The sequence below is a fragment of the Hemiscyllium ocellatum genome, chromosome 39, assembly GCF_020745735.1.
Source record: "Hemiscyllium ocellatum isolate sHemOce1 chromosome 39, sHemOce1.pat.X.cur, whole genome shotgun sequence".
NCBI classification, from domain to species: Eukaryota; Metazoa; Chordata; class Chondrichthyes; order Orectolobiformes; family Hemiscylliidae; genus Hemiscyllium; species Hemiscyllium ocellatum.
Window position 1 is genome coordinate 24,165,492 of NC_083439.1, and position 25,439 is coordinate 24,190,930.

The window sequence follows — 25,439 nt, forward strand, 5'->3', positions numbered from 1 at the left end:
AGCATCCAAGGAACAGGAAATTCGACGTTTCGGGCATAAGCCCTTCATTCCTGATCTCCAGCATCTGCAGACCTCACTATTTCCTAGACAATGAATGATACCTAGTTTGTCTCGAATGCAACTTTCCTGTTTTCCAATTGTCTTCATTGTGTGGAGTAGAATAGCAGAACAGTTAGCTATCAGTGCAATGCAACTACTGACGGCAGAATTGTTACAGCTTGGTCGAAATGAGACTTTTAACATTCATTATTGATCAGTACATGTTGGATGGCAAGCAAGTTAACATTTTCATTTCAACTCTCAATAACTCTGACACTACTGACAAATAATATCCATTACTTTAGACTTAGTATAAAACTTGTCTTTACGTAGTGGTCAAGGTGCTACAATATTTGAAACCACATTTTCACCATACTCCAAAATCAGATATTTCAACCTCAAAAAGAATTAAGTTAGAAATGCTGAACATTTTTCCAGCAACCATGGGTCTTGACTCAAAAGGGGGATTTTCCAATACTTTATTGTACAATTGTTCACTAAATATATTTACATGACATTAATTTTAACATCAGTGCAATACATAAGAATGTTGCATATTACCAATTGTTGAAAATGTTGAAACAATGGGGTCACAGCCGAACCAATCATACAATTTTATAAAGCAACATTGTACAAGCGCATCATTGAAAATAGTAACAGCTTCACTATTTATCAGAAACATAGTAATTTCTTCGATTCAAATCACCAAAACAGCCGGTAGCTCTGTAAACATGTGGCCTCTTAATGTGGCATAAAAAATCATTGAATGGATCTGAGATCCCTTTGGCAATCTTTGAAAATTAACAATGCCAGTTTGCTTGTGTGAGCTGTTCGTTTTTTTTTAAGGAAAGTGGTTACAATGGCAGCTAAGCATCATCTTCACAGTGGTATGTCAGAAAAATCCAATGGAGCTAATATGAATTGTCTGCACCTTGAGGATGGGGAACACCGTTTGTGTCAAATAAATCATGAAAGGTAAGAAATGCAGATGTAAAAGCAACAGCGGACTTTGTATAAATGCCTTAGTTTTGTGGAGGAATTAACAAAAATGTAAAAGATACGAGTACGTTTTAGGATGTAACTTAGCTGAGTTACACTAACATGCGCTGGATAGGTACAGCCCAACATCACAGAGGTAACGAGACAGCATCTGCCACAAATGAGGGACCAACAAATACTTGTGTAAAAACTACAGAATAGCAATTTAGTACTAGAATTCAATCATTTAGCAAATTGAAAAATAAAACACAAAATACCAGGGAAAAATTCCCTCAGGTAATCTTGATTTGGCACTTTATCAGAACAATTAGCTGTCTGAGACACCAAAGAAAATGTCTTTCAGTACTCCCCATTTCATCATCATAATTATGGGCTGAAGTACTTTATAATTATCTGCACACACCTGCACATATTCAGATAAACATACCCACACATTTAAACAGACATGCACAAAAGATAACTTCAACTTATGCTTTCTTGCCAGCTCTCTCTCACTCTCTCTCTCTCATTCTTGCTCTCTTCATTTTATGTGGTTTCTTCAGTAGATCTGGTGTCTGATTTGAGGCGTACAAATTCTTTGGCCACTTCATCATTGGTCCTCTGTGAGAGTATTCTGAGGATTGTCAGCCCAGTTTCATCCATGTAAACATTTCTGATCAGTGCATACCACGATGCACAGCTTCCTCGCTCAGCTATGTTCTTTAGCTGGATGACAGTCATTCCTATAATCCGGTCTTCTCTGGCAAAACAGTAGTCTTTCACAGAGATATGAAGTTCATAGGACTCAGGGCCATTCTCATTACTCAGGATACTGTATGTAAAAAATAAAATTGACATTACTTTGGAGAACTTTCTCAACTATCCCCTTAATTTCTCTCATTCATCCACACGTGTTAACAGTTGTGTGTCTGTCCCTAGTCAACAGGACAGCACGCCCTTGGATTGTCATTTTCAAAATGAAATGCTTGGCAGGTTTTCCTTTCATTGCCCACCCCATGAATGCAATATTCCAGTAAACAAAGTGCTCCAATCAGCAACCAGTTGAAGAAGTGACAAAACTACAACCAGCACCTATATTTTCAGAGTCAGACAGCATGGAAACAGACAACTTCTCTGCACTGACCAGATAACCTAATCTGATCTCGTCCCAATTGCCAGCATTTGGCCCATATCCCTCTAAACCCTTCCAATTCATATACCCATCCAGATAGCTTTTAAATGTTAAAATTGTACTAGCCTCCACCACTTCCTCTGGCAGCTCATTCCATACATGCACCACCCTCTGCATAAAAAAGTTACCCCTGAAATCCTTTATAAATCCTCCCCCTCACCTTAAACCTATGCCTTCTAGTTTTTCCCCCACCCTAGGAAAAAGATCTTGGCTATTCACCCTATCCATTCCCCTTGTTATTTTGTAAACCTCTATAAGGTCACCCCTCAGCCTCTGGCAATCTAGGGGAAAAAGCCCCAGCCTATTCAGCCTCTCCTTTTAACTCAAACTCTCCTAGCCCAGCAACAAACTTGCAAATCTTTTCTGCACTCTTTCAAGTTTTACAAAACCCTTCCTATAGAATGGGCGATCAGAATTTTATGCAATATTCTGGAAGTGGCCTCACAGTGTCCTGTACAGTTGCAACATGACAGCCCACACCGAAAGGGCAGTGGCAGCAGGTACATGGAAACACCACTACCTGCAAGTTTATCTTCAAGCCACTCACCATCCTGAATTTGGAAATATCTCTCTGTTCCTTTACTGTCGCTGGGTCAAAATCCTGGAATTCCCTCCCTAAGGGTATTGTGGCTTAACCTACAGCACCTGGACGATGGTGGTTCAAGTTTACAGTTCACCACCATCTTCTCAAGGGCAATTAGGGACAGGCAATAAAAGCTGGCCCAGCTAGCGACGCCCATATCTCATAAATAAATCAAAACTAAAAGGTCACCAGCTAATACTCTCATTCATGTTGTTGGTACTTGAGATATGACTGTTCCAATGGACTCCTCACTGGTCTCCCACATTCTGCCCTCTGTAAACATGAAGCTATGCAAAACTCTGTTGCTTGTATCTTAACATGCTGTCAGTCTTGTTTCTCTGTCACCCCTGTGCTCAATGACTTTGCATTGTCTCTTGCAGCAGCAGCATCTTGATTTTAAAAATCTCACGCTTGTTTTCAAATTCCTTCACCATCCCATGCCTCTCCATTCTTGCTTCCTCCAGCTCCACCTCCCTTTTAAATGTGCATACATATCGAATTCTGGCCTTTCCTTTCTGCCCCCACTGAATCCCTCCATCATCTCCAGCTGTGCCTTCAGTTGCCTAGGCTCTAATCTCTGATGAAGGGCGTACGCCCAAAATGTCGACTCTCCTGACCCTCAGATGCTGCCAGACCTGCTGTGCTTTTCCAGCACTCCCCTTTTTGATTCTGATTCTCCAGCATCTGCAGCCCTCACTTACTTCTAATCTCTGAAATCCTATCCCCCCACCCCTCTCTGCTTTCGTTTCTATCCTTGTTCGTTTAGCATCTCCTTAATAACTAACTCTTGGACCAAGCTTTTGATTGTCTTGCTGAATGCTACTTTAGGGAGCTCATTGTCATACTTTGCTTCACAATCCTTCTGTACAGCACCTTGGTGGTATCTGTGGGAGTGTAATCAGCAGTTTTAACAGATAACTCTCATCCTTCCTAGCTTGCAAGAAAGTTTTCCATTCTCTGATTTATCCTTTGACTCTACTTGCTCTGATCCTATTTATTGGTCGTTTTATCATGCTTTATCCCAAGCCCTTGTTTACACTTTCCTTGTCTTCCCTCTATCATCTTTTCAAAAATGCAATAAAGTTGGTCTAGAAAGTCTTTCCCTTGGAAGTTCAAGCTGACTAGTATTTTTGATTTGTACATTTTTTTTGGTAGGGATTCCAATATCTTAACATAGAGCAGCATGGTGACTCTGCAGTTAGCACTGCTGCCTCACATAGCTAGGGACCTGGGTTCAATTCTAGCCTCGGGCATCTGTCTGTGTGGAGTTTGCATATTTTCCCTGTGTCTACATGTGTTTTCTCCGGGTGCTCTAGTTTCCTCCCACAGTCCAAAGATGTACAGGTTAGGTAAATTGGCTGTGATAAACTGTCCATAGTGTTCAAGGATGTGTAGGTTAGGTACATTAGTCAGGGGAAATGCAGAGTAATAGGGTAGGGGAATGAGTCTGGGGGAGGTTACTTGGAGGGTCGGTGTGGACTTATTGGGCAAAATGGCCTATTTCCACACTCTAGGGATTCTATGATTAACTGACATTAAGTTGATGGGTCTACTACTAAAATCGGAATTAAATGTTATAATATATCTTTATGACTTATACACATTGAAGGTATTGGCTTAAAATTAATTTAATACTTGAAAATAACTTTGAAAAACAGACAGAAATCACATGATCACTTACAAGTGAAATGTCTCGTTGTACTTCGGAGACCAGGCATTATTTTTTGTCTTGGTGGCAAATTTTCTTTTCTTGTCACTGAGGTTCGGCCCAACCACATGAATTTCTACAAATGGTCGGAACATCGCCGTGGTTTGCCAGTTTAGCTCATTGACTGCGACAACTGTAAAGAGAATTCAGAACACCCCAGGGCTTAGAATAGTCATGTCAGCGACATTTGCCTGTTAAATAATATCCCGAAGACATTATCCTTCCTGGATTAGGTTGTGGTCCTTACTTTTTACTGTGACTTTGTGCTCTCCTGTCCCAGGATGTGTAAAGAGATCCACGTGGACTGAGACTTCTCCAAATGTGCCGTTTGTGCACTGAACTGAAAAAAAACGAGAAACAATGTTTGTAAAACCAGAAAAAATAACTAATCTTAACAGGAAGCTTCTGGAAGTTCAGATATAAGCATAATTATATAATTCAAATAGAAGCATAATATACAATTATATAATTGCATAAGCATCAATCCAACACATAATTCCTAAATATATATTTAATTATAGTGCAAAATATAAAATCTCCGTTCTCTGAAAACGACAAATTGTCAATAAAGTCACAGCTGAAAATACAAGACTCAGCTTGATGGTTCTTTCTAGGTTGAAGGCCCACTGTGGATTCGAGCAGGGCGAAAGTGCTATATTGTTCACACAATATTGTTATCAGTACAAGAAAGATATTTTGTCAAGTTAGGCCAGCTAAGAGAAGGCAAAATACCAGGATACATCCTCGAATCTTGAAGCGATTGAGAAATGAGACCAAGAGGGCCCTCAGAATCTAATTTCAGGTTATGACTGCATTTGGAAGTTTTTGCTGGATGACTCCGTATAGGTCCATGTCGGATCCATCCTTAAAAACGAGACAGGACCAACCTAGATGATCACAGATCGGTTACCTAACCGTCTGAGGTAGGAAACATTCAGAGGTTTCAACTAAAATTAAAGAGCCGCATAAATAGAGGAAACAGAAGTAGTCAGCACAAGAACACTGTTCTTGACAAAACCCCAAAGGATTCTGAGAGGAGGTAACAGATATGGTGTAGTGGAGATTTTGAGCTGTGCCTGGACTTTCGGAAAGCCTTTTACAAGGTACCATATGGGACATGGCCAGAGAAGATTAAGGGGTATTGAATTAGGGGGAGAATTGCAAGTTGGAATCACAACTTATTGAAAGGCTTGAAATATTGACTTCTCCACCTCCTGATGCTGCCTGGTTTGTTGTGTTCTTCCAGGCTCCTGCTTGTCTACCCTGAAAGACATTAAAGGCAGCAACCAAGGATTCAAAAGCCTATGAAGCGATAAGAATTTTAGATTTTACCTCACAAAAGCTATAGAGTATACATTCCAAAAAAAAAGATAATGACGAACCTATATTAACACTAGGCAAGACCATAGTTACAGTACGATGTGTGCAGCCACCTCTATCACGTGATATAGTCGTTGAGATTTGACAGAAAGTGTAATACCTTCTCTAGGGTGCTACTTGGTATGAATAAAGATTTGAATAGTTGGGTCTTTTCCATTATAATGCAGATTGTAAAGTGATGCAAGAGAAGACTTGGTAGACATAGAGATTCCAGTAGTCGAAGGGTTAAGAATGAGTGGCTACAGACACAAGATTAAATGCAAATAGTGAGGCCTAGAGAAATTTAACACATGGCAGACTTGAGCCTGTGAAATCACTCTAGAATGAGCAGGTGAAGCAGAAACCAACACTATTCAGGATGAAACTGTAAAGTTGAATGAATGAAATATGTTGAAGTGCTGTAAGACAGGATGGATAAATTACATATTGACAATTGGCTCTAATGAAGTATAGGCAGTGTTATGAACCCTTCAAACATGTCTAGGAGGTAGCCTCGACCTTAACTTTTGTCTTATCTTATCTTATTTACCTTTAATATGCTGTGTTCCATATTTAATTTGATTGGTTACCCTACTTGGCTTTAAGCAAAACATCCTTTATTCTTACTCTATACTTAAAATATAAACACAAGAAAGAAGAATTGATCCAATTTCAATTATTTTGGAAAACTTAACAGAATAATAGATTATTTAATTACTAAACAATAACTGTTCCAAAATAGTAAAATCTTATAAACACACCTTTGGCAAAGGCAAATTCAGTAAAATTGATTGTCTCGTGCACAGTTTCTCAAGTCCAGGAGGAAAGAACCTGAAGAGAATATTCTGGTAGAGAGAGAGAAAACTCTAGTGTTTTGCTGCAACAGGGATATATGGCAGCTTCAAAACCCTCAACAAATACTCAAAGTTAAACTGAAACCCTGGTTCTGTAGGAGCCTGACTCCACCCATTCATGCTGCTTCTATTGTTTCAACTTTAAAGAAACAATTTGAAGGCTTCACAAGCTGTTTACTTTATTGGTTTGGAATAGATCACTCGCCACCTCTGTCTCAACCTCCCTCTTCATAAATAGAATCAGGACAAAGTATACCGCCTAAAGCCATTGTGTTGTCAAGTCAGAGTCATGGACTAACGGTGCAAAGGCTGCTTGCTGTGTTGCAATTTATACATATTTGAAGATATAGTATATGTGCTATCTTTTGGATAATTTATTTTTGTTTATTCACTACGGAATGTGGGCATCACAGGCTGGGCAAGAATTTATTGCCTGCCTTTAGTCTGTGAGCTGCCTTCTTGAACTGCTGCAGCCCATGTGCTATAGGGAGACACACGATGCCCTTTGGGAGGCAATTCCAGGATTTTGAAAGAATATGAAACTAAAGCCCTGTCCATGAGTTCAGCTGGATATAAAAGATGCTACTGCACGGAATTCTTCCAGTGTCCTCTCTGATACTACTCTCAAATAGCACCGCCAAAGACATATTAGCTGATCATATATTCCATTGCTGTTGGTTTGATCCTGCACGTGAGACAATCTATTTTTTCTGAATTTGCCTTTGCCAAGGGTGTGTTTATGGGATTTTACTATGTTGGAACAGTTATTGTTTCATTGTTACATAATCTACCATTTGAAAAGAGTTGAAGTTGGATCAATTCTTCTTTTTTTTATATTTTAAGTGTAGAGAAAGAATAAAGTATGTTTTTCTTAAAACCAAGTAGGGTCACCAATCGAATTACATCTGAAACACAGCACCTTTAATTAAGATAAAAGTTAAGGTCTAGGCTATGTTTGAAGGGTGTTTTCCTGATTCATGACACAGCCCATATTAGAGCCAATTGTCGCAATTTAGCTACCCTGTTTGACAACTGAAGAGCAACAACTGGATTTGACTGCAAAAAACTAAGATATTTTGAGTATTTCCAAACAATGTGTGAACAATAAACTGTTAAATTTTAGTTAAGTTTTTCAAGTTGCTTTGCAAAATAGAACTTTAATCATTAGTCCAACTAGTACATCTTATGCAATCACAATATTAATAGCTCATATTTGGCAGATAATGTGTGAAAATATAGTATACTTTATGCTGTACAGTAATCACTGAGAAGATTTCTCCAGTGATTTTCATTTCATTGTTAATTTGAGAACAAATGCATCAGTGGTAATTATTAACTAGTTGATATTATAAACATGCATAATTCATCCAAAATAGACAGCAGTAGGTTTTGTTTGACAAATGTGGTCATCTGGCTAAGCGGTCAAAGGTGCTGGATTTAACCTCCAGTCGTTGTTGAGTCATGGGTTCGAATCCTGTTACCAGAGTCACATGTCATGTACTCCAAGCAGTTGCCTTAAAGGGACTGGGCAATTTGAAACTTGCAGTATTTACTTTGGGCAGCATGGTGGCTCAGTGTTTAGCACTGCAGCTTCACAGCGCCAGGGACTCAGGTTTGATTCCACCCTTCGTTGACTGTGTGGAGATTGCACATTCTCCCCATGTCTTTGTGGGTTTCCTCTGGGTGCTCCGGTTTCCTCCCGCTGTCCAAAGATGTACAGATTAGATGGATTGGCCGCGCTAAATTGTCCTGTAGTGTCCAGGGTTGTGCAGATTAGGGTGGATGGGCCATGCTAAATTAGAACATAGAACATATAACAGTACAGCGCAGTACAGGACCTTGTCTTGAAAATATCAGTTTGCGCTCACAGCTAATAGTGTAATGTAGAGCTGGCAGTAATGTGTGATAAAGTTGGTTACACTATCCCAGGTAATCTTCTGGAACTCTGTCAACTCACTTCCAAAATGTGTGGCTATTTTTATGCATAAATGCCCAATAGGTCTACAGTGCTTCTGGATGACAGCAGACACAATCCAATCCGCGATACAATTCATTGTCTGCTCAGTTTCCTCTGTTATCGTGCTAATGCAAGGCTGTTTCTGGATAAAGACATTTGGTAATGTTGAATGTAATTTGTGAAAATTGCACTATTTTTCTGAATGCTGTACATTGGGTATTTAACTATAAGTATTCCAAAATTTTGTGGATGTAATCTTCTGATTCTCATGTTTATAACACAGAGATTAACATGGTTATATTGTCATTCTGGCTTTGTTGCACAGGCTTTCCACTTGACAGAGATGTGGTAGTTACAGTTTAAGCCCAGGGTCAGGGTCCAACTTGACCCTGTTGTGCAGAGGGGTAAGACTCTTTTCGGCCCCTCTACTCCCTAGGGGCATCTATCCAATCCAGGAGAAAGTGAGGACTGCAGATGCTGGAGATCAGAGCTGAAAAATGTGTTGCGGGAAAAGTGCAGCAGATCAGGCAGCATCCAAGGAGCAGGAGAATCAATGTTTCGGGGATAAGCCTTTCTTCAGGAGATTCCTGAAGATGGGCTTATGCCCGAAATGTCGATTCTCCTGCTCCTTGGATGCTGCCTGACCTGCTGCGCTTTTCCAGAAACACATTTTTCAGCATCTATCCAATTTGGTTAGCACACTCCCACGAAGTGTCAAGCCTGATTTAAAAGCAAAAATTTGGATAAGGTCCATCGAATGTCCTAGATTACAAAAGATTACAAAGTTTGATTGCCCTGTGCCCAACTGAGGTAATGTAGGCAGCACGCAAATGTCACTCAAATTCAAACGACTCTCACCATGGCTGGGAACACTACTGTTCAAAGAAGGCTGCAGGGTCTCACAATAACTAGGATTGCCAGGATGTCACCCAGTAGCTTTGGGAAGCAGAAACCCATTTCTCTTCTACCCATTGCCAGCCCAGCGGCTGTTGCCTGTCAGGGATGTGATAGTGTAAACTTCTGAACTTTAATAACTGTTCATGGATTGAAAGAAGCAGCAATAACTGCCTGGAATAGACTGTTAAGAGACAAGGACAAACTGTTCTATAGGAATTGAAAGCAATTAGTCATGCCTAGGAGAGGACAAAGTCAAAGCTACATAAACAAATTAAACAACTGTTTTAACAGCTGTTTGATAAACACGTGTCTTGTGCCACAGGGACAGATGATTGTCCTGCAGAAAAGCTTAAAAGAGTTAACTGCAGGAAAGTTGTGTCTTCAAACAGACAGTCATTGCATGATCTAACAAGGATGAGGGAAGCTACTTCTAATAAGAAGGCAAGCTACACACCTGATAGTTCCAGAGGAATATTCAATATTGTAGATGAAAAAAGTCCAAAGGATTATCAATAATGTCACACCACAAACTTTAAAGAGAGAAAATTGTGTAAGGATTCATAGAACATAGAACAGTATCACACAGTACAGGCCCTTTAGCCCACAATGCTTTGCTGAGCATTTATTTTAATCTAAGATCAACCAAACCAAATCACTAATTCAACTCCAGGAATCCTTAGCAGCAGAACTTTGAAGAACAACGCTACACAAGGATCATACTGTGGACATGGAGAGACAAACATTGTTGGTTCAAATAATTCCAACCATAATAAATTCCACCATTAATCAGGTAATAGCCAAGTTGGGTTGTGAGACTTAACATGTTTGCTCGGGTCTTATTTTGGTTGCTACATACAATAAAGCTTAAATAATTGTTTCAGTATTTGATTGTCTGTGAGATTTATTAATAAGTAGCTGAATTAAAGGTAACTTGTAGTGATGTACACACTATGGAGAACTAGCCCTGGCTACTATTACCTCTGTCAGAGCTGCTCAAGATGGTGCTGTAATACATTCTGCAGGCTGCTACAAGACTTCACTTTCTTATAACCTTTACCAAACAGACTAAAAGCGTCATTTGCTAACCACTTCTTTCCGGAAGAAGATTATATGATAAATTACAGAATTGAACTTTCCCTTTTATTTTAACATTCCTGAAAGCCCACATCATCAACAAGTTCCTCAGGGTTTACTTCCATTCCTTTCCTCTCTCAGTCAATTAACATTCAACCCCAGAAGCGTCTTTCATAATGAGTATTTTTCCTGATGAGTCTTTCTCTCATGCAAGCAAAGTAAACCTCCGAGACTTATTAGAGATGCTCATGAGTTTCATCTTTTCCTTTTGAACGTGGCCCCCTCCCTGTAATCCCAGTCGCCCTTTGGCTCCAAGCTGCTCTTTTTCTCCCAGATTCTGGTAGACCACCTCTGGCTGAGTGATTCAAGATATCCATGAAAATCCTTACCTTTCAAAGCTCATATCCATGATATTGAATCACGGCCGCCCTGCATCTTGACTGGAATACTGAATATCTATCCTTGAAATCCCAACTCTCTTTTATTTTGGAAGTAGGTGAATAGTTCACGCATAACTGTTTAGTAACCTGACATTCTTGACAGCTTCCTGGGACTTTGTGAAAAATCACACAACACTAGGTTACAGTCCAACAGGTTTATTTGGAAGCACTAGCGTTCAGAGTGCTGTGGTGAAAGTCACCTGATGAAGGCGCAGTGCTCAGAAAGCTAATGTGCTTCCAAAAAAACCTGTTGGACTGTAACCTGGTGTTGTGCGATTTTTAACTTTGTCCACCCCAGTCCAACACCGGCATCTCCAAATCCTGGGACTTTGAAATCTAACATTCCAAACACAGATGCTGCTGCCATTGTCTCACAGTGTGACCAACTTCCACCACCTTACCAGAAAAACAACGTGGACCTCTCCTTAATCTTTAACTACCATTTCACTCAGGCCTGTTGTTTGGCAGATGTCTGAACAGATAACACAGGCCCTTCATTTTACTCTATATTAAAGACACAGTACCAAAATGAAACAATCTTGTGAACCTCATATCTGTAATGCAAGATCTACAGGATGACTCTACCATGGTTCCTTGAAGAAACACAGTACGCAAAGTAAATGATTTTTTAAAAGGTTGCAGAGTAATAGCTGCAATGCAAGTACAGTTAATTAGTATTCCCGGGGTTATTGCTATAACTGAGAGAGCCCTGAGGCTAAACTGAGCATTTAACTTGGCCCTCTCACCCATCTTAACATTAACTGCAAATCAAAAAGGTACACAATCAATACAGTTCAACTTGACTCTATTTGCCCTTAGATAGCAGGCTGAAAGTTTAAATCTCTTGGGCTGATACTGCAGTGCACTACTGAGGGAATACTACAATATGTGAAATCTTGTGTTTCAGATGAGATGTTAAACTGAGGTGCCATCGATCAGCTGTAATACACTCTGGCACTATTCACAGAAGAGTTGGGAATTCTCCTAGTGGGTCAGTCAAAGATCTCTCTTTGAATTTGATCCCTTTTTCAGGAAAAGACAAAATTCCAATACAGGTTAAACAGACAGTATGACTAACTGATTAAAAGATGGCACAAATTAGTCCTGGAATTGTGCTCTAAGATACTACGCTTTGAGTTAAATGTCCTCTTTGCAAACCAGATGCTGTGGCGCTAAAATAAATGGTTTGATGAATCTGATGTGGGCGCTGTTGGCTCAGTTGGCATTTATTACGCATGCCCTTGAGACGGCGCCGGTGAGCTATCTTCTTGAAGTACATTTTGGCCCCTCCAGCTGGCTTGTATTCAATACATTGTGGCTGATCAGATCACGTTTTGAATTTAATCTCATCATTCACATCCAATGACTTTTGATTCCCTTGCCCAACTAGAATCCATCTCGCTCCACTTTGAAAATACTCAATGTCCCACCTCTGCCACTTTCTGAGTCAGAGTTCCAAAGTCTCGCAACCCTCAGACAGAAATAAAACCTTCTCATCTTTGTCGTAAAAAGGTGAGCCTTAATTTTTCTTAACAGTATCCCCTAGTTTTGGATTAAAATCCACCTTGTCAAGGCAATCTTATCTACATTTATTTTCTTCAAGGAGAAATAAATGGATTCCACCAAAGTGTGCAGCGCGCTGACTGACACCTGGAGGCAGACGGATCAGAGACTCAATGAGCTTCTCTGAGGCGATACTGAACATCCTGACTGTCAGCGTTTTCGGGGAGGGGTCAGGGGAAGGAGTCCACGTCATTCTTCCCTTTTAGATCCAGTTGCGTTCTTACACAGAACTGAACTTTGCTGTTCCCCATCACAAAACCACCCCGTGGTATTTCTCTTTCCCCAGCTATTAACCACTGTCAGTAATTCACCCATGTTTTCCAAGTGAATAATTTCTACGCAAAGCCCATTGCAAAGGGCAATACAAATCAACAAAGGTGAGGGAGAGGGGGAAGGGGCTAAATCAAAGTGAGTTTGGTTGGGCGGGGTGGGGTGGGATAATACAGCTGCTTAATTCTGAACCAGGAGGCTTAGGTTCATGTCCCACTGCTCCAGACATGTGTCATAATGTCTCTGAACAGGTTCACTGAAAAAAGCTTGTCAACAATCCTCTACGTGGCTTGAATCTCTTTATCAACATGGTGTCTCGCACTGAATACAGTTGCAAACCAAGATCGCCATTTTAATTATCCTTTTACCTTCTAAAATATTCAACCAAAATCATCTGCATTTAACAGCAGAATCATGGTAAGAAAATTTTAAACTCACATCTAGTCATTATCAATTTGATTTGATTAGATTAGATTCCTTACAGTGTGGAAACAGGCCCTTCGGCCCAACAAGTCCACAATGACCCTCCGAAAGGCAACCTACCTGGACCCATTCCCCTACATTCACCTCTGACTAATGCACCTAACACTACGGGCAATTTAGCATGGCCAATTCACCTGACCTGCACATCTTTGGTGCTGTGGGAGGAAACCGGAGCACCCGGAGGAAACCCACACCGACACGGGGAGAATGTGCAAACTCCACACAGACAGTTACCCGAGGGGGGAATTGAACCCGGGTCTCTGGCGCTGTGAGGCAGCAGTGTTAACCACTGTGCCACCGTGCCGCCATACAACCATCATGCCCCCTGAAATGAAACCTAAGCACAGATATTTGCAGCTATCAAAATGAAAACAAAACTGATTGTGAACAACATGATCACATATGGAAAGGAATCATTTATACACTGCATTCTTTGGTAGCTAGCAATAGTCTAACTATAAAACAATAAAGGTATGACAGAAATGGTATTCACATTTTCAACTAACGTTTCATCTACAAAACAGAAACAGTTCTACTTGGATATAAAATTCATTTTATTCTTGTACTGCATGGAATCTATTTTCCTTTGCTGATAAATAATTTACAAGGACTGGCAGCTGGGAGGATGGAAAACAGTGTTCACATTACACACGCAGGAGAAACAGCAGTAAAATAGGCAATGGTGATCTTGGCTTCCAAAACTGACACAATTACATTGTTATGGGACTGTCAGGGGAGAACTATAAAACAAGGGGTGAAATGATTTATGTTTTTGCAAAAGCATTCCTTAAAATATTCCTGAAACAAACCAACATATTTCCAGGGAAGCTCATTCCTCTCAATGCTGCATTGAAATATAGGTTTGTATAAATCAGTGGTAATCACCATACTTTATTGAGCTGCGATAGTCCCTAAACTAGGAAAGGACAACATGTCTGTTACTGCTGTCTCATCAGCAATTTTACTATCTTCTGCATTGAAGTCATCAACGTACTCATTTCTATTCAAAAATGGAGACACTAATTCATGCAGTTGATCAGGTGACTTGCATCAAAATATGAAGATGAGACAGTGTTTTTAAACTATTATCAACTAATAAACACATTAAAACTCTGAAACTATTTTTTAAACTTGGGAATCTCATTTTCAAATTAGAAGTAAATAATAAACAGGGGAGTTTAAAAGGTGTGAATCAACATTAACAAATAGAATAGGGAAGGCCAGGAAAACAGTTTTGGGATGACTTTAAAAGTATGAAAATATTTGACAGACAAATACGATAAGCATTTTTCCTATTGATAAGGAAACTGTGGAGTATCGATAATCACAGCTGAGTGAGGAGAGAGGTTTCGAGAAATGACAGTTGTTACCACTTGGGATTGGCACAGATTGTTATAAGGAGGGACAGTGGCGGAGACCGCTGCTTTTTGTTTATTAGGTAAACTGTCGAAGAGGAGAAAGATGCAGGTGTTTATAAACAGCAGAACAGTGGGATTAATTTTGCTTTGCTTTTGCAGGCACAACTGATTAAATGGTGTCTTTCAGTGCTGTATATGTCTGTGCTACAAAGACCTGCAGCTCGCTGAGACGATGCAAATTTCTGGGATGAGACCTACTTGTACAATCTCAGTAAGAGTCCAGTCAGGATTGCTACATGAGCTGGGAAACCTGCAGTTAAAACTACCAGTTACTGCAGACCATGAAAACCCTTAGTTCTTTGCCACCAGCAGCATTCTGGAACAGCCATCATGCCTTGCAAAGGGAAACATTGCTGATGATTGTCAAGGCCCAGAACTCGGTAAAGCTCGGAATCCTTTCTATAGTGTGCTGTGATGAAGCAGCATGGATGCAAGCTGGATTCGCCAGGACCGTGAGGAATCCTGCCAGTCTGTAAAGCTGCACAGCCTGCTCCAGTTACAGCCTGTTACCTTACAGGGAAGGAGAGGAAATTACTTGCCCAGGCAAGCAAGAAATCTGTCTTGCTTGAACATTGTGCCATGATTCATGTTTCTAATGTTGCCAGTGGCAGTTTGGAAAGAGCTGGCGGCAAAGAACTAAGAGTTGTCATGCTCTGCAGTTACTGGAAGCTTTGTGGCGGACGACAGCTTTGACCGCAGGTTACGTTCCAGTGTGTGCTTGGCATATCGACATCACTCTCTAAAATGGTGAACTGCCATTTGAGCAATTAAGGATGAGCAATGAATGGTGGCCTAGCCAGCGAAGCCCATATCCCATAAATGAATAAAAACATCCTTCCACAATCCCTAGTTTTAAAACAGTTCTGTCACTATTTCAGTCCACAGTGAAAAATACAGAGAATAATGCAGCCATTACAAACTCTATGCAAGGTTCAGATGTGCAGTTAAAGGCTATTATTCAAAATTTCCTGTCTGAACTTTGCTGTGCTGCTTTTACTTTTGAGAAAACAACATTACACTGTCCGCCTCACCATTGAAAAACATTGACAAGCAAAGAGACCTGTCCTGGGTCCACTTTTGGTTGTCATTTACATAAACGATTTGGACGAGAACTTAGGAGACATGGTTAGTAGGTTTGTGGTATATTGGACTGTGAAGAAGGTTATCTACGATTACAAAGAGATCTGGATCATTTGGGTCAATGGGCTGAGAAGTGGCAGATGAAGTTTAATTTGGATAAATGTGAGGTATTACATTTCAGTAAAACAAACAAGGACAGGTATTGTATTATAGATGGTATATCCCTGGGTAATGTTGTAGAACAGAGAGTTCTACAGGTTTGATTATATAATTCTTTTAAATTTGCATCACAAGTAGGCAGGGTGTTTAAGAAGGCATTTTGCATGCTTGCCTTCATTGCTTAGACCTTCGAGTACAGGACGTTGGGTGTCACGTTGCGGTTGCATGGGACATTGGTGAGACCTCTTCTTGAGTACTGTGTACAGTTCTGGTCACCCAGGTACAGCAATGATCCATATTATTAAAATGGACAGGGTTCAGAAAAGATTTACCAGGATGGTGCCAGGACTGGAGGGTTTGAGCTAGACTGGATAGGCTGCGACTTTTCTCATTGAAGTATAGGAGATTGAGGGATGACATTATACAGGTTTATAAAATCAAGAGGGACATAGATAAGGTGACTAGCAAGGATCTTTTCCCTAGCGTGGGTGAGACTAGGTGGCATATTATAAGGTGAAAGGAGAAAGATTTAAAAAGGACATAAGGGGAAACACTTTTACAGAGAGAGTGGTTTGTATGTGGAATGAACTTCCAAAGGAAGTGATAGATGCTGGTACATTTATACCATTTAAAAGACATTTGGTAAAGTATATAAATTGGAAAGATTTGGAGGGATATGGGCCAAAGCCAGTCAAGTGGGACTAGTTCTGTTTGGGAATATGTTTGGCATGGACTAGTTGAACAGAAGGGTCTGTTTCCATGCTATATGACTCTGTGCCATGTGATGGTTTAACCCGAGGGTCACCACCAGTCAGGCAAGGGGCGAGCTTGGGAAGGAGAGTCCTTTATGGTAATCTCAGCCCAGTGCAGGAACTGAACTCATGCTGTTGGCATCACTAATCATCACAAACCAACATCCAGCTAACTGACCCCTATTTATCAATAGATGTAAACTGAACGTGCTGATATTTAGAGTTGGTAATAAGTAATACAAGTACGCTTTTAATAATGTGATAAGTGTTAACTACTGCTAATCATTCTGGCATTGAAATTGAGTTTAAGGTCTCATTTCTTTGTGTATTGTCATTTTTGGCTAATTTAAACAATGTTGAATCTTTTCATTCTGACTTTTCTTCTTCAGTTCTCACTACCCAACTTAACTCACCCTCTCAAATGTACTGTCTTCTCAGTTTTTCCCATGTTTAATTCTTTAAAGCTGATTGGTTAAGATTTAAGGAGATATTCCATTCCTGTATCTTGTTCTGCCAACACTGAATTTGGTATTGGCTGTCAGCATAGATTTAATTATGTACGTGGATTTAATGCATAGCACAACAGAATTGTTTAGATATCAAAATGTTTTTATACATCATCAAGGATCCAAATCTGCAGCACTCCAAAACAAATTGGAAATGGAGACGAACACTGACTGTTAGTCACTTGAAAAATTTAAGGGAGTCAGAACTTACTTATGTGATTGAACTGAATGCTACAACAGAATTACTTTGGGGATTGAGGAAAGGAGCTCCACACTCAGCCACATATCAGCATGATGATGTCTTGTAGATACGTGTAATTTCACATCCACAAACACCAGGGTGACTCTGCATTATTGAATCAGTGCAAAGTGTTTTCATGCTACCCTGGTGCAAACTGATGAGTATGAAGTGATTAAAACATGGTGTTTTAGAAATCTGAAATAAATACAAATGCAAGTCACAGCAGCCCAACTACACCTTCAGTATAAAAAATCTTGAGGATCTAGATGTGGCCCAACTTAATGGCGAAAATGCAGTTGCAGAAGACGTGTGGCTGAGGTTTGAGCAAGCTAACGTGACAACTGGATCTCTTCAACTTAAGACAGCTCTCAACTGGAGGCTGGCAAACAGAGATTGTTGAGCACTAGTTAGGTACACAGTTGCACAGCTCCAATTCTCCTTATTGACTCTATGCTGTTCACATTGTACAACAGCAGTACATAAATGCAAAGGAACTAAAGATATCATTGAGGCACTGATTTGAAAATTCAAAAAGGAACTACCTGTGATTTTATCTCTCAATCTATATATTTATCCAATTTCATTTTGAATTTGAAGGCAGTCCTGCCCACCTGGTTCAATTATGTACAGACAATGTAAATTTAAAATAGTATTCCAGTTCACTCAGAACCTGAGTTGCTGTGGCAACACGTATTCTATATTACATGCATGTTGTAGTCTGGAGCTAATCATAATGATGATAGAATCTCAGGTATTCTTCCTATCACATGGCCGACTCAGTACCTCTCGCTAACTGCTCGCCAGTCACACATAGCGGAAGGATATACAAATTGACAGTCAAGCTACGTGGCATGTTATAGGTCAACCTTCCCTGGCCCTAAAGTCCTGGAGAGGGGCATGTTCCTGGAATTACTAGCTCAGAGATAGGGACGCTACCCATTTTGCCACTAGATCACCAAATGTAAAGTAGTGAAATCTAAATTCTTTCTTCACTGCTTTCTTCAATTCTTGGGTCTACATGGCCTGCTTCAGAACTGTACGACCCGCTTCAGAACTGTACAGCCTGCTTCAGAACAGTATGGCCTGCTTCAGAGCTGTACGGCCTGCTTCAGAACTGTATGGTCCTTGCAGCTAAATAATATGAAGCATGTTGCACAAAGAATATGCTTTTTCACTGAAACAACCCGACTTGCTGTGTCACAATTTGTGGTAAAACTTGCCACAAAAATGTAGCCAATTTAGTTTGATATATCATTGATATATCTTTGATATGTCTATTGTAAGAATGCAGATGCAAAGTCTGTTAATTAGCTAATCTGATGGGATAACTTTTTAAGATCATTTTAAGTCCACTGCTATTTGGAATTTAAAATTCATTTATGGCAACTCCATCAGCAGTGTCCAGTTAGTCAGCAAATAAATAGTTTTTCTCATTGAATTTTGACAGGAATGTGCAGGGGTATCTTCAATGACAAAATAAAAACCTGTCAGAGAGGTTGACACCTGAAGTGTTATTGTAGGAACTAACATCAATTCATAATTATGGTGCTTTCCAATTAAAATAACGAAGAAATGTTTTATCATTATAATGCAATGCAGCAAAGTAGTTACTCTAAAAATAGCTTATTTGTCTTCAGGTAATAAATTGGTTCTGATTTTCCAGTCAAAATAATGGTGACGTTAATCGCTCTCATTGTGATAGATCAGGAAATGGTGCTACCGCTTCAGATGAGGGGGAAATGCATGGTTAAATTCAAATATCCAAAATCCATTGCCCAAATCTTGCTGCTCTACCTCATGACAGACATGCATCAAATGGCATGAAACTGCTACAATATTGTGCAATAAATACAAACTAAAGTTGTCACACAACATCTTGTTCATTCCAAATTACAACCCTTTTCAATGATTTGTTAAATATTGCTTCCATTCAATCAACTAGTTTGACACTGAATATTAATAATTACAATTATGGAGTCTCACTTATTCAAAGCATTAATGCTGTTATTCAGGTTTAAATAATTAATTCAATCATTGTAGATTTCAAATTAAAATTAAAGAAAAATGATTTTTCACTCTTTCTTTGTCCGTCCTTCCTCTCTTTCCCTGTTTCAGTGTCTGATTTGGCATTTAATTTACCCATTCTAATGTACACTTGCTCTCCGTTCTTGGGTTGTTGATTTTACAATGCTTCAGTCTCACTCATTTGAGAGTGACAGCATCTCCTTGTCCTGGTCAATCAGGTCCCAGATCCCAGTCTCTCTCACTGTGTCACAATTAGCTCATGCTTTCTGTAGGCAATATGCTTCTGAAGAAAGGTCACTGGACCTGAAACGTCAACTCTGATTTCTCTCCACAGATGCTGCCAGACCTGTTGAGATTTTCCAGCAATTTCTGTTTTTGGTCCGTTTACTTAGCTTTCTAACACAGAGTTAGACACAGAGTTGTACAGCACAGGAACAGGCCCTTCAGTCTAACTTGTCCATGCTGACCAGATATCCTAAATTAATCTACTCCCATTTGCCGGCACTTTGCCCATATCTCTCTATCCCTGCCCAGTCATATACCCATCCAGATGCCTTTTAAAAGGCTCCACCACTTCCTCTGGCAGCTCATTCCATACACGGACCACCCTCTGCTTGAAAAGGTTGCCCCTTAGGTCCCTTTTAAATCTTTTCCCTCTCACCCTGAACCTATGCCCTCTAGTTCTGGACTCCCCTAACCAGAGGAACAGATCTTGTCTATTTACCCTTTCCTTGCCCTCATGATTTTATTAACTTCTATAAGGTCACCCGTCAGCCTTCGACACTCCAGGGAAAATAGGCCCAGCCTTTTTAGCCTCTCTCTATAGCCCAAACCCGGCAACATTCTTGTAAATATATTCTCAACCCTTTCAAGATTCACAACATCTTTCCTATAACAGGGAGATTTATCTACTGATGTCCGGAGTCCTGCCCATTCCAAACCACATACTACTTGCTCACTTGCATTACCTTCAGACTGTCATACCCCTCTTGACCCTCTTATCCTCCTCTGCTAGCTCTCAAACTGGATGTCACTAGGTTTTCCTGCTGCTATGAAAAGTGGCTAATATCAGGTTTCTGCTTGGCATCATTCAAATTCCTCTGGAGAAGAAAATCTGACCTACTTTCAGGGTTCTTGGGGTGGGGGGGGATCTTGTCCAAGAGAAAGCTATTGCATCAAACTATTCGGGTCAGAGCGAATTCCCGGACTGACTTTAAGGAGAGAAGTGAAGAGACGTTAGGATGGAATTTCCGAGATTTGCCCTGTAGCCCCTATCATCTGCATCCACAAATTTGCCTGGCTCTCTTTTCAAATTGCTTCTTGTGCTTCAGGGAATTGCGTTGCGTTGTTGCGATGGGAAGAGTTCACAAAATGCATGTGATAGCCTGAATTGAGTTGTCAAGGATTTTTTTTTCTATCCATCATCATCATTTGCCTTACTCCAACAGATTATTCAGTGCACTCATATTACACAGTTGCAGTAGAAGTTCAGATTCTTCTAATTTTCCTAGACAAGCTTTTACTACAACACTTTGTTCACAATCTTCACCAGTGGCAATTTCCTCAAAGTTCAATACCTCTCTACTGTGAATTTATGAATATCCTGTAATAGATACATTATCACTTTTGTGATTCATCCCCTTTAATCTTTCCACAAAAAGCATTCAGAAATGATTTCCACCAGACTATTATCAAATGCATTTACAGACATCTTGCTCTTTAAACCTCAAAGTTCAGCTACTTACTCTCAAGATCAATAAATTACTCATTACATTTTACAACTTGACTTCATTATTTATGATCAGTTTGAATAACTATCCTTGGAAACAGTCAACATGTGGAACTTTATTAATGAGTGGTTACTTCATTAAAATTAATACAATTTCTGTGTGCACTAATTTATAATTTTACAAGAGCCCATCTATTTCCATTATAAATCTGTCACTGTGTGAAGCAATGAGGCAATTTCATGAGTGGTACGTGCAAGTACCCATGGTTGTAGCAACACAATAGAGAGTGTACATTACACTCCAGGACCTTGGTGCCAAGTAAGTGAAACATAAATTCATGGCAAGTGTGTGAGTTGACCAATACACATGTTGGTGCAAAGGAACCACTGCCTGCACACTACTGTATTCCTGGGAAGTTATCTTAATTCTTCTAACATTGTTGCCTATTCCCTCACCCATGTGCTTAAGAATGGCATGAATTACTGTTATTGAACAAACCTTCCACTCACCATTCAAGTTTCACGTCTGTACACACAAGGAGGAGGACAGCTGCCTTATAATTCTTCATTTCACTGCCATGCCATATAGTCTCCACCCATGCTCTAACTGATTACCAAATAACTTAGTTGCTTTGTGTGTGAACTGTTACTTCACTAACAATTCTTGCATTGTTAGCTGATAAAATTCTAAGATAAATGAATTCCTTCATAGTAGTCAATTAGTTTTCATAAATATAGATCATTGGTGCCACACATGGTTTGTCAGGTACTGGTTAATAGTTTGACTCAGTCTTCGTCAATCCATAGGCACTAAAGGAGCTGCAAAGATATTCATTAAAGCTGAAGAATGTACTGGCAAATTACTGCAGATACTGGAATCTGTCCTGAAAACAATAAATTCTGGAGCTCGCAGCAGGTCAGGCAGCATCCATGGAGAAAGAGCAAGCTAACGTTTTGAGGCAAGATGACTCTTCATAAGAGCTCTGATGAAGAATCACCTAGACTTGAAACAGTAGCCTGCTGACTCAGACCATGCTGCCTGACTTGTCATGATCGCATGTTTTCAGTGAGGAATGTATTAACTGTGTGTATTCACCAATAGCATTTTGAGACCTTGTTTGATAGACACAATCCCAATAAAATTTTCGCAAATTCAGATCTGAATATCACTAGTTGTATAAGCCAGTACGTTGACGTAGACGAGTCAAACAGAACAAGGTCCAGTCCCTCCTTCATACTATTCGATAAAGGGAAAGATTCAGACAGAATGTCCCTTCAGACAGTGCCACACATTTCATCACCAAACCAAGGAGACCAAACCTTAACAGGCAACTAGATTGCCTCATAAATTTCCAAATTCCAATGTTAAAAGCTTTGATTGAGTCAACAGATACCATAGTATGGATCTGGATTTTGCTACCACCACTTCACCTAAATTTGGAGAGGAACAAACATCTATGATTCCTTCACAAGCCCTGAATCCCCATTGGATTCACGAAGCCTGTTGACTGCTATATTCAGGGACAGATGATCAAGGAGATTTAAATTCAGAATTTGGGTTGCTATAGGTATGAGATATCTAGACTTGCAAATACTCTGATCCTAGATTAGAGTGGTGCTGGAAAAGCACAGCAGGTCAGGCAGCATCCGAGGAGCAGGAAAATCAACGTTTCAGGCAAAAGCCCTTCATCAGGGCCCGAAACATCAATTTTCCTGCAACTCAGATGCTGCCAGACCTTTTGTGCTTTTCCAGCACCACTCTGATCTAGACTCTGGTTTCCAGCATCTGCAGTCCTTGTTTTTACCTAATACTCTGATCCACAGAGTCAAAGAGAAGAAGTGGCACATACAGAGATCAGTGAACCACCTACAAATTAAACTTCAAAGCCAGTAACATATCATGGCCACCAAATACAATGCAGTCAATGAAGAACTTGCAAAGATCAAGGCATCCATCTCAATCACTTCCATGCCTCGGAAAATATCCCTATTCTATGATCCAACTCAACAGTTAGTTGAAGCTATCTGCCCAGAGACTGAGAAATATGTGGCTTATGGCTTAACAATATTCTAACCACTCCTATAAATTACCCAACAGAAGGACATGACTAAATTCTGGCACTTTTCTGGCTAGTGATAGATGAAAATTCCCTATTTTGATGTGTGTCTAATGTTCCTTCCACAAATAAATCAGGCAGTGATAGTAGCTGTCTAACGTGCATGGATCAAAGACAGACCATTTAAACCAGGGCTAACAGCAAATGCTAAATAAGTGCTAACTATTTCTCCTGGAACTCAGAAGAAGAAAGAAAAAACATTTTTAGCAATTGTTTTATGACTTGTTCGACCTGATACTGTCGATCACTGAGCTGTTACAACTTTCTGTGAACAAGCTTCAAGACCACATTTGGAGGTAGTCAGTTTCAGTCATTGAGAATGCTACAAGGGAGAACATGCAGCTCTATAGGCAGATATTCACAGGGTGGTCGCAGGGCAATCTGCAGAGGACACCTCATTTATCACACTGTGGGTTCAGATGTCATTCATTCGGGGAATACAACTGTCCCTTTCGGGGTGTTGATGATACTATGAAGTTTTTTTTAGCCCAAATCTGATTGTGCTCTGACTGCACTGGGAGACCTTCCCCTTGAGTTGCTGTTGTCCTTATGATGATGACACTTTTCCAACAACATTAGGTTGACAAACGTCAAGACATCAAGCTTTGTGCCCCTTTAAAACAACTAAAAGGCAAAGTCAGCACAGTCCTACCAGTCTGACTGTAGGTCTGCTCTCTCATTAGACAGAGAGAGAGAGAGAGAGATGACTGGTGATGGCTTAATGTGAGGGTCACCACAGCTCAGGCGAGGGAAGAGAGTGAGAGGGTATCCTCAGGAATTGAATCCATGCTACTGGTGTCACTCTGCATCGCAAATCAGCCATCCAGCTGATCAACTCCCATATGATGAAGAATAAAATGATAACAGGTATTTAAGTTGGGAGCAACTATTATGTAGTCGCGACACAAACAGAATGACAGGTTTCAAGATGGTTGACTGTTTCTTGCAGCCTGTAACTGTCACTGGGTTAGTAATGTTCTCTGAGGGTTTAGGTGTATGCTGGATCAGGAAGTAATGCTGTTCCTGTTGGAATGAAAAATTCCCCATGCTGAGAGTGGTGTCATCTAGATTTTTCTAAATTTTCTAATGGTCCGAGTGGGTTTGCTGAATTTTGAAGGAGGTGGTTTAAACTGGGCTCTTCAGTCTTTGACTCTGGAGCTGACTGTGGCTTATTAACAATTAATACACAGTTCACACCTTTGATTTATTAATCTCGTTTTGATAGCAATTAAATGACTTGCTCCATTTTTTTCAAATGTTTTTATCATTGTGAATGTGAGGAAGCATTGTTCAATTAATAATATTATTGTAAAATTCTTCAAAATATTTTTTAAATGGTCCGCTGCTTATTAATTATTATTGGCATTTGCATAACAGTACTGTGGCTCTTAAGGTATTGCATTTTTAAACAGCTTTTTGCAAAAAAAAAGGTGCTTTTTGTGACTAAAGTTACTGATCCCTGGTTTAATGTGACACAGAGCTCAAACGTGGTCTGCACTGAGGTGAAAGTTCATTTATTTGTTTTATGGGAAATATCTTGAGGCCTTCAGCCAAGCTGATACCTGCAAATTTCCCAGAGAGCAGAGATATATAACTGGCTCCATGCAGGGTAACATGCCCCATTCTGGATGCTACACTTTGACAAAGGATCTGAAAGCACTGGAGAGGGATTTACTAGAATGATAGTTACAGGATTTATGAGAGAATCTCTGTTGTTCTCAGAGCAGGGAAAGTGAAGACATTTGAAGAAGTGCTGAAAATCATGAATAAAAGTAAATAATGGCAAGTTATTTCATATAACTGAAGGACTGATAACCAGAAGCCACAGATATAAAGTGACGGGCAAGCAAATTAGAGATGGCATGAGGAAAACCAGTTTTAAGCAATGAGTGGTTAGGATTTGGAACGCACGACCTGATGGTGTGGTAGTAACTGATTCATTGACAGTTTTCAAATGGAAATAGGATGAATACAGGGAGATAAACATTGAAGAGATCAGGGGAGAGAGACCAACT

General features: G+C 40.0%; 1 protein-coding gene across 4 annotated transcripts in view; it reads right to left on the reverse strand.

Annotated features, from left to right (window-relative positions):
- Positions 1-517: 517 nt before the first annotated feature.
- LOC132834396 (protein unc-13 homolog A-like) overlaps positions 518-25,439 on the reverse strand; it is a 575,505-nt gene continuing 550,583 nt past the window's right edge. For all 4 annotated transcript variants that reach the window (XM_060853271.1, XM_060853270.1, XM_060853267.1 and 1 more), the window contains 3 exons: positions 4,748-4,840; positions 4,474-4,633; positions 518-1,849 (listed from right to left, as the gene is read on the reverse strand). In XM_060853271.1, the coding sequence (XP_060709254.1) occupies positions 1,564-1,849; positions 4,474-4,633; positions 4,748-4,840 (539 nt within the window). In that variant the 3' untranslated portion in view covers positions 518-1,563. The remainder of the gene's footprint in view (positions 1,850-4,473; positions 4,634-4,747; positions 4,841-25,439) is intronic.